Genomic DNA, 11,922 nt, shown 5'->3' with positions numbered 1-11,922 from the left:
AAAGAAAAAAAAAGAAAGAGAAAAAGAAATGATCTATGTGCCTTGACTTAGTGGCCTTTCAGTGTTTCAGTGGCCAGGCAAAGTAGGTGATATTTATCCCCATTTTACAGACAGGCAATCTGAGGCACAAAGAGGTTTGTGTTCTTGCCCAAAGTCACACTGCTAGTGTTGGAACCTAGAAATGGGTAGTCCTTATATACTACCCATGTGGGCGATGGGAGCTATGGCAGATGTCTGAGGGAGGAGTGCTGAGGGTGTAGTATGTCTGTCGGGGCTGACATGTCCCCCTTCTCTCTGACAGAAACCATCTGTGGATCAACCACTGTACAGCAGCAGCCTGTGGGGCCCAGCAGTTGAAGGCTGCGACTGTGTGGCTGAGGGCCTGTGGCTGCCGCAACTACAAGTAGGGGACTGGCTGGTCTTTGACAACATGGGTGCTTACACCGTGGACACAAAGTCCCTCCTCGGGGGGACCCAGGCCCGCAGAGTCACTTATGCCATGTCCCGGCTAGCCTGGTAAGAGGTTCCTGCAGTGAGGTGGGGGTGAGGGAGTCGGGCAGAGGGGCAGTCCTATGACTGGTACTGTGTTGATAGGGGCTCTATCCCAGCCAGAGCCCCATGCCTGCTCCCTGAGGAGGGGAGGGTCAGCAGGCAAGCAGGCAAGGAATGGGGTGTGTTCCTCAGTGGAGGTTGCTTGTGACTGCATGGGGAAGCAGGGCTGGTCCTGGGGAGGCATTGGAGGCAGAGAGAAGGATGCAGAAAGTGAGGGCAAGGTTGAAGCGTGGTCTGTTCTGGTCCTGGCAGCATTTTCTGAAGACCACTCTAGCTGTAGATGGAGGAGGCAGGATTTGAACAGATTCAGGCAGAGGTGGTAGCGAGGTGACCTAGGCTCACTCTGCTGGGCCAGCGAGCTCAGTCGGCAGTAATGGGACTCCTGCCTGCCTCCTCTGGGGTCAGAGGTATCTGAGGTGGAGGGTGCCAACACCTGAGGGACCCTCATGTCTGTCAGGCCTCGAGTTGGGCATTCCACACTCTTCCGTTTCACCCCACAAACCTCTATGAGGGTCAGCGTCGTTTCTGGACATGGTTGGTGTCAGACTACGGCAGGGCTCGGAGGGCAGAGCATCTGGGAGGGGCTTGTATAGAGGCCCCTCAGAACTGAGTGGGATGGATATCCTGAGAGTCCCCAGGAGCATCCATCACCAAATGCCAGGTCTGAAGGGCACAGGGAGAGTCACATTACATTCATCTATTCAGTGTCCTCATTGTGTCTCCCCTGTGGGGTACAAGGTAGGCCTATGCAGTCAATTTGCCATTGGGGTGGATTTGACAAAGCTAAACAAACAAACAAACAAACAAACAACTGCAAAGAAAAACAACATGCAGGCTTCCTTGTGAGTCTGACCGTCATCAGCACCTCCCGGTGGATGAGGCCGCACTCACCACATTCATTAAGGGGGCACCAAATGCTGACATATCTCACTAGGCAAGTGGGCACGGCAAGCAGTGAGGGATACAGCCTCATCCCCTGCCCCACTGTTGGTGAAGGGATGCCAGGGAGGCAGACAGTGATCCAAGGAGAGCTGGTCTGTGAGTAGGGCCCTGTAGTGTCTGTAGGGCTCCAAACCTGGATGCTGGGGAGGAATTAGCGAGTGTGAATAATGCAGATAGAACAGCATGGTGCTGGGGAGGGATGTGTGACAGGCCCTATGGTGACATCTGGGGGTGCCACCGGGAACATGGGGTGCACAGGGGCCAATCTCTTGGGCTGTGAGTCTGGCAGGAAAGTGCTGGAGGTGCAGGAGGAGAGTTTACCTTCCGTGCTGTGTCTGTCTGGAGAGACAGAAGCAGGTCAGAGAAGGTGGTGGATCCCAGCGAGAGACAGAGATGGATGAGTGGGTTGCTTAGGAGCTGGGTTGGGCAGGGCTGGGCTGAGTGTGGGGCAAGGTTGCTGGCTGCGGCAAGAGCAGCTGATCAGATGGTGGGACAGCTCATCCTTACAGGAAGGGAGGATAACAGCCAGCTTGTGAGAACGGGTCGTGGCAGGCAAAGCACTAGACCTGGGTGTGGGGATGAGAGCTGCGTGGTCCTAGTCCTCCTGCCTGTTAGGGAGGAGTCTTGAGCAGTTTGCTCCCTTCTGAGTCTGTTTCCCCTTCAGGAAAATAGAGATGGTTTGGTTTTCCTACAGTGCTTTTGGGAGAATGAATTTAGGTAATGGGGTGCGGGGAGCAAAGTACCTCGCGCTGTATCTGATGCGCACACACAAAAAAATCTCAATAAATATGAACACCTTTCCTTTATTAGGTGGTGGGAACCACTGGGGAGAAACAGTGGGGACATGGATCACAGGCCTTTGTCTGTGCTTAGGGCTTAGGTGAGAGTCCTGTGTGTAATGAGACTGGACTCTATATAGAAGCAGGGGTCCCAGGAAGATCTGGGCCTCTGTCCCCATGCCAGGTGCCATCCCCACTTGTCTCTTGCTCTCAGGGAAGCGCTTCGAGGGCAGCTGTTGCCTGCAGAAGAAGACCAGGACGCCGAGGGTGTGTGCAAACCTCTGTCCTGCGGCTGGGAGATCACAGACACCTTGTGTGTGGGCCCTGTCTTCACCCCAGCAAGCATCATGTGAGCGGGCCTGTTTTCCCAGAGAATCCCAGCGGGGCCAAGGAGATGCCTCCGGAGAGGTGGATAAGGCGGCAGGCTGGTACCCTCTGGCCAGGACTCTGGTGCTCGCTTCGCCACCCCCACGCTCCACCTGTAGTGTTTGTGCCCTGTAAATAGGACCAGTCTTACACTCGCTGTAGTTCAAGTATGCAACATAAATCCTGTCCCTTCCAGCCGTGTCTGCCTCTGCAGCGTGAGGGGCCTGGCCATCCAGGTGTGGGGGTTGCTTGGGGTTCCTCTTAGTCTCCTTCCCACCTCTGTAAATACGAATCAAATAAATATTTAGTTTTTTTTTAAAAAAAAAGCCCTTCAGTGGAATCATTCACAAAGCAGCCTAGCGGGGCTGAGAGAGACTGGCCCACCCGACAGGGAGAAACCAGTTCTTCGCCTCAGCCCGGACTCTGCTCCTGGACCCCAGCATTGCTCACTGTCATCTGCTTCCCTGAATCATCACTGTCTTCCTCGCAGGCCTCCGGGCCTGGCATCATGAGGTGGGGTGAGTGGGGGTGGGAATCAGAGCTGTGACCTTTCCTAAACTCGTGACTGGCCATGGCCTCTGCGACCAACCATGAAGGCTAAATAAGGCCTGGCCCAGAGAAGCTTCAGAAACAGAGAGCAGAGAAGTGGGGGATGGGTGTTTTGTTGTCTCAGGGCTCGAACCCAGGGCCTTGTGCATGCCAGGCTAGTGCTTTGCCACTGAGCTACAATTTTAGCTCCATCTCCCTGCCCCCAGGATGTTTCGAGTACACTGTGTAAGCTGGCAAGGCCCTAACGGTTACCCATGTTCGGTTTGCTCATGCAGCGACTGTCAGAACAAGGCTGGCCCAGCACATTGCTGTGTCCAGTACCATGGGTCCCGATGTCTCCTCAGACTGACACAGGCTACTTCCTACTGCCACGGTCTTAAGTTATGCTCCTGGGGGGTGGGGTGGGGGAGGGGAGGGTGTGTGTGCTGAGAAAAGCTGTTCAAGTTTAGATTTCCCCTTGCTCCTGTGGGCATCCTAAAGAGTTTTCCTCCAGATTTAAGGGAAACTGAGACAAAGTCACCTGCCATAAAATTATCTTTACTTTTTTGAAAAACTGTTATTATTTATTGTGTGTATGTGTACAGGCACACGTGTGCTATGGTTACGTGCATTTGTGGTGTGTGTGTGTGTGTGTGTGTGTGTGTGTGTGTGTGTGTGTGTAGGTCAGAGGACAGCTTTTAGGAGATGTTTCTCCCATTGTGTGGGTTCTGGGGATTGAACTCAGGTTGTCAGCTTGGCAGACAGCTTTTTTAACTGCTGAGCTGTCTCACTGGCCCGCACTCACCCTGTGAAATGGAAAAGTGAATACTTCTCAGGATATCTCAGCACCGAGGCCTCTCCCTCCATTTTCTCCTTCCCCAGCCCCTGGAAATATTAATCTTTGCATTGTTGTGCCTTTATGGAGCATTTCTTGGGGGTGAGCCTGGCCACTTGGCCTCAGAGTTCCAGTTAGTCTCCGGCTCGTACATGGCTTTGAGGTCATCTGAGGAGTCGATGTGCTATGTGTTCATGATAATCAAGGATATCTTCCTCTTCAAGGCTGGGCCTACTCTTCATACACTGACAAGGGACAGACTGAAAGCTCAGGACTTCGACTCAGGAAAGCCATAAGGAGCTAATGCCTTGTTCCTCCGCCAGCCACCCAGAGCCACACCTTACAGGGACTCCCATGCCACTCTCAGCACTGTGGGAGGCCGTTTCTGACTCCCATGCCGATCTCAGCTCTATGGGAAGCCACTTTTGAGATGCCCATGTCAGCTGTCTGAGTGGATCTGTTCCCACTCATGCTTCAGATTGAGGGGAGTGGGGTGGCTGGACACATGGGTCATTTTCTTTCTGGAATTGGCCCCTGCTCCCAAAGGTGGAGGGTACCTTCGAGCCATGGGTGGCTGCGCTGCAGCTCAGGACTAAGTCTTACCTCGCTGGAGGGCCTTTGGTGACTTCCGAAGTGACTTCTTGCTTGGTATGGGACTTGTTTCGTTCTCTTTCACTGTCATCTTCTGTGTGTTTATGTCCCACTTCCTTTGCTGAGGACAGACCTTGATATGACTTATTTGAGAATATTAATGCATATTCATTTCTTTTAAAAAGATGTATTTTCCTTATTTCATAAGCATGAACTTCCTCCTGGATGCATGTAAATGCACCACATGCGTGCAGTGCCCAGAGAGGCCTAACGAGGAAGTCAGAGCCTGGGAAACAGTGGCTATGTGGGTACTGAGAGCTGAGCCTCGGTCCTCTGTAAGAACAGCAAATGTTCTTAACCATTGAGCCATCTCTCCAGTCATAGTAATCATTTCTCTCCCACTGTTTCTTGTCTCCTTTTCCAAAGAGAAGACGAAGAAAAGCATTGAAAGTAAAGAATGCTGAGGTTTTGGGTCAGTATTGAAGAATTTGGCCATAGATGACCTCAAGCCTTGGCCACATGGGCTTTTGTCCCCTTGGAGCCCTGTCCTAAGCAGTCCACTGCCAGTGGCCCTCACAGACGAATTCTGCCCAAGGGCCTCACTGAGGGACATCTTCCTTCTCAAGCTCCCCACACCCACCCCATCCCCTCTCCCCCGAAGCTTCTCCTTGCATTGTTTATGTGCTCCCAGGAGGTCAACAGACCTGCTGCTGCCGGAAGCTGACACCCAAGTTCTCCGTCTAAAGGCTGGTCTCTTCCAGTTCTTGCATGACAGTCTACCCTTCACACAGAAGGCAGATCCTGTGACTCCTGTGACCGGGTTTCTCTAAGCATAACCCCCCAAATCCCCAACCAACTACCTCTGATTCCTATACTATCCTCCTTCTCTTTAGTCCCCGCCACATCAGCCTCCTCTCTTCTGCTAACACTCCACGGCTGAGTCAGTATCTACGGATCCTCTCCTAGGACAATGTGTGCAGCTCACACTTCCTTCAGGTTCTCGTATCCCCATGTTCTCTTTGGGCAAAGACTTCTAAGCTCAAAGTGCCTTTGAAAAGTGATGCTCCTCAGTCTGTCCTTTCACGTAGCTGGCTTTCCTTTTCCTCAGAGCTGCTAACATCAGTAGGCACGTTTGGCAGTGTGCTTGTCTGTGCGTCATCTCTCAGGCTTTCTAGAATGTGAGCTCCCTGACAGCAGGACCTGTTTTGTCCACGGTGATCTAATCACCCAGGCCAGAGCCAGTGCTCAAAAGTACAAGGCAAAGGCGTCTGTTCACACTAGGGAAACGATGAACACTAAACGTCTGTCCCTCGGAGGATTACTCAGAGTAAGTCAATGGCTGTCAAGTCCCCAGCCCAAGGCCTAGCATTTACATCAAAGGTGATTTCCTCAACATTCATTCAACCCTTTAATGTGTCTGTGACCCGTGGTGGGAACTGGCACAGAGATATAAGTTCCTATATGTCCTCTAGTAGCGCATAGTACAATAGGGAATGATAGAGTATGAAGTCTTACATACTTCTGAAACACAAGACCTTGGAAAGATGGTACTAAAAAAAAAAGAACAGGGCTGGAGAGATGGCTCAGTGGTTAAGAGCACTGACTGGGGCTGGCGAGATGGCTCAGCGGGTAAGAGCACTGACTGCTCTTCCAAAGGTCCCGTAGTTTAAATCCCAGCAACCACATGGTGGCTCACAACCATCCGTAATGAGATCTGACGCCCTCTTCTGGGGCATCTGAAGACAGCTACAGTGTATAATAATAAATCTTAAAAAAAAAAAAGAGCACTGACTGCTTTTCCAGAGGTCCTGAGTTCAAGTCTCAGCAACCACATGGTGGCTCACAATTATCTGTACTGGGATCCGATGCCCTCTTCTGGTGTGTCTGAAGACAGCTACAGTGTACTCATGTACATAAAATAAAAAAAAAAATCTTTTTTTTTTTTTAAAGAACAGATTCCTTCTCTCCCCTTCCTCGATAATGGACATAGAGACACCTGTGGGTGATGTTCTTATATCAGTCGGGGCAGAGCAGATGGCTGGCCTTTGTTCATCCCAGCTTAATATTTGCTTTTGGGGGCCAAAGCTGTCTTATGCCAAGGACTCATAAAAATGAAATCAAATTGAATCCAGGCAATGCAGTGCAGGGGGAAAGAAACAGACGTAGACTTGCAGATCACCACAGCAGCTAGAGACCTGCCCTCTAGTGCACAGCATGGGTGGGTCATACATAACCCTCTTGGCAACACAATTCACAGCATGGACCGAGACTGTCACCCAGGGACCCACCTGCTGCATAGCCAGGCTGCAGTGGGAGCCACCACAGTGTGTGAGCACGTGGTGTTCAGATGGGAGAGAAAGGCACATGGAGAATGGAGCAGCTTCAGCATTGTGAAGAGAGATGGAACTGGAGACTCAAGCGTGGAGCAGAGTAGTCTGTTGTGGGTGCCTAGCTCCACCACCTGGGGCCCTGGTGAGGTCCAGCCTGGTTCATGGCTGCAGTGGCAGGGGTCAGTGTTGATGCCCACTAGGGAACATGGGGATGTCCCTGGTCGGGGCAGTCGCTGGGGAACACATGGATGTCCAGAGACTGTGCAGAACTGGCCACGCCCTTCACTAGATGCACCACTCTGGAGAGCTGCTCCCATCTCTCACCTGAGGCAGCACTTGGAAGAGCAAGCCTTGTGTTGTACCTTGCCCAGGCAGCACAGTGGAGTTGACTCTGGTGGCAGGGGTGTGGTTTAATTGGCCCGAGGGCATGAATGTGGAAGATCTGACCCTATCACTCCTCTGAAGTGGGGTGGCCCGGGTGCAGAGATGATGCCCACCACCCCCAGCCTCCCACCATCTCTGACAGGAAACTTGGCCACAGACTCATGAGCTTGGGAGAGCTAGCCTTTCCCCTCACCAACTATACCACTTAGGAGAATGGCCTTGCTCCTTACCTGGACAGCACAGAAGGGGAGCCAGCCCCAAGGGTGAGAAGATGGGCAACCTGGCCCAGCCCCTCACAGGCTACAGCACTTGAGAGAGTTGGCCCCACATCTTGATTGTGCAGCACAACAGGAGAGCTGACCCTGCCTCCTGCCAAAGTCGGCGTTGGGTGGCCTAGTTGGAGCAGTGCCGGAGAAACTCACTCTGGTGGTATGGATAAGGGAGAGCCACAGGGTTGACTAGCTCATCAGCTACGGCCCAAGCCTAGACCAGGGCTCCGAGTTGGTCTACGCCAAGATCTGTATCATCTGTGAATGGTGAGATTCATGAAAGAACTGGTCCTGCTGTTCCACAGCTTCAGTATCTCCACGACACAGGCAACACCAGGATATCCAGGAGGAGGCCCAGTGAGGTTCCAGTGTTGGTTGTGTCGTAGAAGCCAAAGATCTTTTTGTTTGTTTGTTTTTCGAGACAGGGTTTCTCTGTGCAGCCCTGGCTGTCCTGGAACTCACTTTGTAGACCAGGCTGGCCTTGAACTCAGAAATCCATGTGCCTCTGCCTCCCAAGTGCTGGGATTACAGGTGTGCGCCACCACTGCCTGGCCGAAGCCAAAGATCTTGAACCATACCATTGACTCATTCATCAAAGTGAACATTTGCAAGTGACAATGTGTGGCCAGAGGAATAGACTGTGGGACACACTGTGACACACTACAGCTTCCACAGTGAGATGTTTTCTATGCTTTGTTTTTATTGTTTCTGTGTGAGTGCTTTGTTTGGTGGTGGGGTGGGGGCAGAGGCTGCAAGAGTGAAGGACAGACATGAGGGGACAGGGGGATGAATGGGGCACAGGTGCATGATGTGAACCTCACAACGAATCAATAAAAAGTTATAAAAAGAACAGAACAGAGGGGGAGGACCTGGTGGTAACTTGTCCTCCCTGTCTCTCTTTCTCCAACCTGGGAGAAGCAGGCCCAGCCACAGAACCTCATGAGGTCACAAGAGATACTTTATCTGGGATCCCTCTCCCCTACCCCAATCCAGGAAGCCCGCCTGTGTAAACTGGCTCACGTCCTGCAGTGAAGGGTCCACAAAGAAGGCAACAGTTTAGGGCTTCTCTCACCCCTTTGCCTCATTGTAACCCCCTGTGAACAATCACCAGCTATGACATCCTGGAAATTGTTCGGAAACACAAGTCCTATTTTTGAGTGATTTCCCAATTCTGCGGAAAATCCTTCAGTTGATTCCCACTGAAACGCCAGTAAAAGATAGATTACTCTTTCTCTGTCCAACTCTCTTCCCAGGCTCCTGTTCGCATTTCAGTTCCTTAGTGTCTAGGAACGCACACACCTTAAAAGCAGAGGGTATTTTTGAAGTCCAAAGAGAGGACGTTTGATCTCTTAGCTTCCAGGCAGCCTTAGATTGTGCAGTCACCGTTGTGATGAGCTAGGAGTCCTACAGAGAGACTCAGGATTACAGCTGAGCACAACAGAGCTCAGAAAGTACTAGCTACTACGAGAGAGATGCGTGGACAGACTCGTGGACGTATCGTATGGCTTCCTAGGTGGTGTTAGAGGGAGGATCGCCAGGTAAAATACACAACACTCAGTGAAGGTTGAATGCGGATAAATGTGTGTACATGTGTGCGTCCGTGCAATATCTGGCGTATTTCTAGGCAAAGACATTATTAGTCCTTTACCTTCAGTTCAAGCTTAACAGGGTGTCCTGCGTTTTATTTGCTAACACGGGGAACCCTACCCTAGGAAACCATTCCTTCGACTTTGGAAGTCCCTCCCTCCCTGAATCTGGATAGCGTTGGGACACTTGGCCCGGACTCCTTAGGCCCTGCACCGTCTGCTTCTTGGGGTTCTCCCTCCACTCAGAGAAGCACCGAGTAGACTATAAGAGGTCCCTTGGTCTAGGACATTGATTTTTCTCATTTAAAAACAGAAATGAGAGTGTCAGAGCTGAGAAGCACACTTAAGTTCCACTTCGTAGAATCAGAAATGCGAAGAAGTTAACTCGGCTTCGGGGAACCTCTCCACTCTGCACCCAGAGAACCTCTCAACCCTGCACCCAAGCCCCTCAGAGGTCCGTTCTCTTGACGTCACTTCCGCATCCAAGACACCCCCCCCCCCGGCCTCGAGCCACGTGCTCCTGCGCCCTCTGCCTGCCGGGAGGAGGAATAGATTTTACCGACTTGGGCAAACTGCCAAATTCATAGGTGAAAAGCCAGAAACGCGCTCCGCAGTCTCGGCGTGCACTACTGGAAACTCGAGCCTTTGCCGAGGGCGGGGCTTCCACGGGAACCTGACAACCCGGGACAGCAGCGACATGGGGCGGGGTCGACCTCGTGTTCGCCCGCTCAGAAATGCCTGGGACCCAGGCCCTGCAGCAAGCCGCCCTCTGGTCCATCAGCTACGGTTGCTTCCAACTAGGAGCCTTTCAGAATTGAGACCCGCAAAGCAGTGTGGATGTTCTCTGCTGAGTTCGTGCAGAAAACCGGGGTCTTTGAATGAATTCTCCGTTTCCAAGAGATGATACTGGGCATTTAAAAATAAGAATGCCTACTGTCAGGCCTGCCTTGGCCTGCCCTTGCCCTTAATTTGCATTATTCATTTTACCCACACAACCCCGTGGACTGAATTTTACGACCAAGATTCTCACCCTCACTGCCTGTGTCATAATCTTAATGTTACCATTTATTAGCCGCGTCACGCGGAGTAAATTACTCTGTGCCACAATGACTGTGTCTGTAAAATGGAAATATAGTACCTGCTATATATGTTGTTAAATTAACATATTTAAAACATACGGGACAAAGTGAGTTCCAGGACAGCTGGAGCTATACAGAGAAACCTGTCTTGAAAAACCAAACAAACAAACAAACAAACAAACAAAAAACCGGAACAGTCCCTGGTATGTGCTAACCATCAGTGACTACTTAAATCGTTTACGTTTACAAATGAGGAAACAGAAGCGTAAATATGAGGGAACATGTCTAAGAACAGACAGTAACTAGAGGAGCAGGTTAGAGCACCTCTCCTTCCTTCTCCCAGCTTTCCCCCCACGTGTAGGCAGCTGGTGATGCTCATAGACGCTTTTATTAGTGTGTGTATTGACTTAGTATCACCCTATCACAAATGGCTGTTCTCCGGATATTTTAATGACACTAAAGGAGTTAGCGAGGGTCTTGTATACCTGACCAGGGGCCAGGTTTTGTAAGAAATGGGAATGAATGCGTCCAAAATGCAACTCTGGCTAAATCCCAGGAAAGAAACAGATTCCTGAACATGTTAGATTTGCGATCCTGTGACATATTCAAGCAGAGAGAGTGGTAATTTGGTTTGCTGAGGTTTGTTTTAGAGAAAAGCAAGATCTCCAAAGGATGTCTGTCTAACTAGAGATAAATATAACGGCCTGCACAGCCCAGAACAGACTTGCTAAGAAGCAGTGGCATTTCATGGGAATGGCATGTGACAGGAATAGTGGCATGATAACTCAAAGTCCTTGGGAGTTCAGGGGCAGAACAGAAGGCAAGAATGGGCTGGAGGCTTGGGGCATATTAGGAAAGAGCGTGTTCTGGCCATACCAGTGAGTCATCAGAATTTCTCAAAGGGGAGAGAAGATGTCAGCTATACACTTTAGACGGTGAGCTAGGAGGCCTGAAGAGAAGATGTCGGGCAGTTTCTAAGATTGTCCTCAATGATCCTGCATCCCTGAATCCACATCCTGCTTCAATCCTCTCTCCTGGAGTAGGGGTGGGGCTCAATGATCCCATCCTGACCATCAGAGTATGTTAGGAGCAATGGCATCAAGACTGAGATTAGGTACTGGGGACAGGAAAGTGGACACAAAACCCCTCGTCCTCACTGCATTTATCACTCGGTCTCAGGTAGAAACAATAAGACTTTGGTTTGTGGGTACCACTCCCATGCTGTGTAGCAGTTTCCATCTTCGAGGATTTCCGTATGCACGAAGATGAGCCTTTCAATGCTGTCATCCTCATTCCTAGACCTCTTTCGGAGACTTTGCCCTCTCTCCATCTCTGCCACTCTTTACAGTGGCCATGTGCCATGAATCTGATTCTCTAGGAGGTACTTGCTGCATTTCCAGCCCCTCTCTCGCTCTTGTAACCTGACTCTGTCAACACCAGGCACTGCCAGGAAGTCTACATTTTGTGTTAACTCTCCCATGTTAATATCCTTTCTTCCGGTTCTGTAAGACAGGTAGGCTGAGCTGTGCTGCAGTAACAACCAATCCCCACCTTCCAGTGGTTTAGACTGTAAGATTTAAAAGGACATTCATTTCTTGTTTATACTACTTAACTGTGGCCTCCCTTCCCCCAGCCTGGAACCTGCTTGCTCAAGGGTGGAGCTACCGGCTCATTCGTCCTG

At 50.9% G+C, this 11,922-nt stretch overlaps 1 protein-coding gene and 1 long non-coding RNA gene across 3 annotated transcripts in view; one reads left to right on the top strand and one right to left on the bottom strand.

Annotated features, from left to right (window-relative positions):
- Positions 1-2,951, top strand: part of Azin2 (antizyme inhibitor 2) — a 30,384-nt gene extending 27,433 nt beyond the window's left edge. The window contains exons 10-11 of the mRNA XM_021159399.1: positions 302-516; positions 2,488-2,951. Of these exons, the coding sequence (XP_021015058.1) occupies positions 302-516; positions 2,488-2,626 (354 nt within the window). The 3' untranslated portion in view covers positions 2,627-2,951. The remainder of the gene's footprint in view (positions 1-301; positions 517-2,487) is intronic.
- Positions 2,278-11,922, bottom strand: part of LOC110292235 — a 15,894-nt gene continuing 6,249 nt past the window's right edge. Inside the window, exons 3-6 of one of the 2 annotated variants that reach the window (XR_003836438.1) lie at positions 7,538-7,834; positions 6,882-7,314; positions 4,606-4,714; positions 2,278-2,918 (exon numbers count right to left, since the gene is read on the bottom strand). This is a non-coding gene — a long non-coding RNA (uncharacterized LOC110292235). The remainder of the gene's footprint in view (positions 2,919-4,605; positions 4,715-6,881; positions 7,315-7,537; positions 7,835-11,922) is intronic. The other variant, XR_002377690.2, reaches the window with a different exon arrangement.

Source organism: Mus caroli, chromosome 4 (genome assembly GCF_900094665.2).
Source record: "Mus caroli chromosome 4, CAROLI_EIJ_v1.1, whole genome shotgun sequence".
In the NCBI taxonomy this organism is placed as follows: Eukaryota; Metazoa; Chordata; class Mammalia; order Rodentia; family Muridae; genus Mus; species Mus caroli.
Note: the sequence above shows the minus strand (reverse complement) of the source record. Positions and strands in the feature narration are given on the sequence as shown.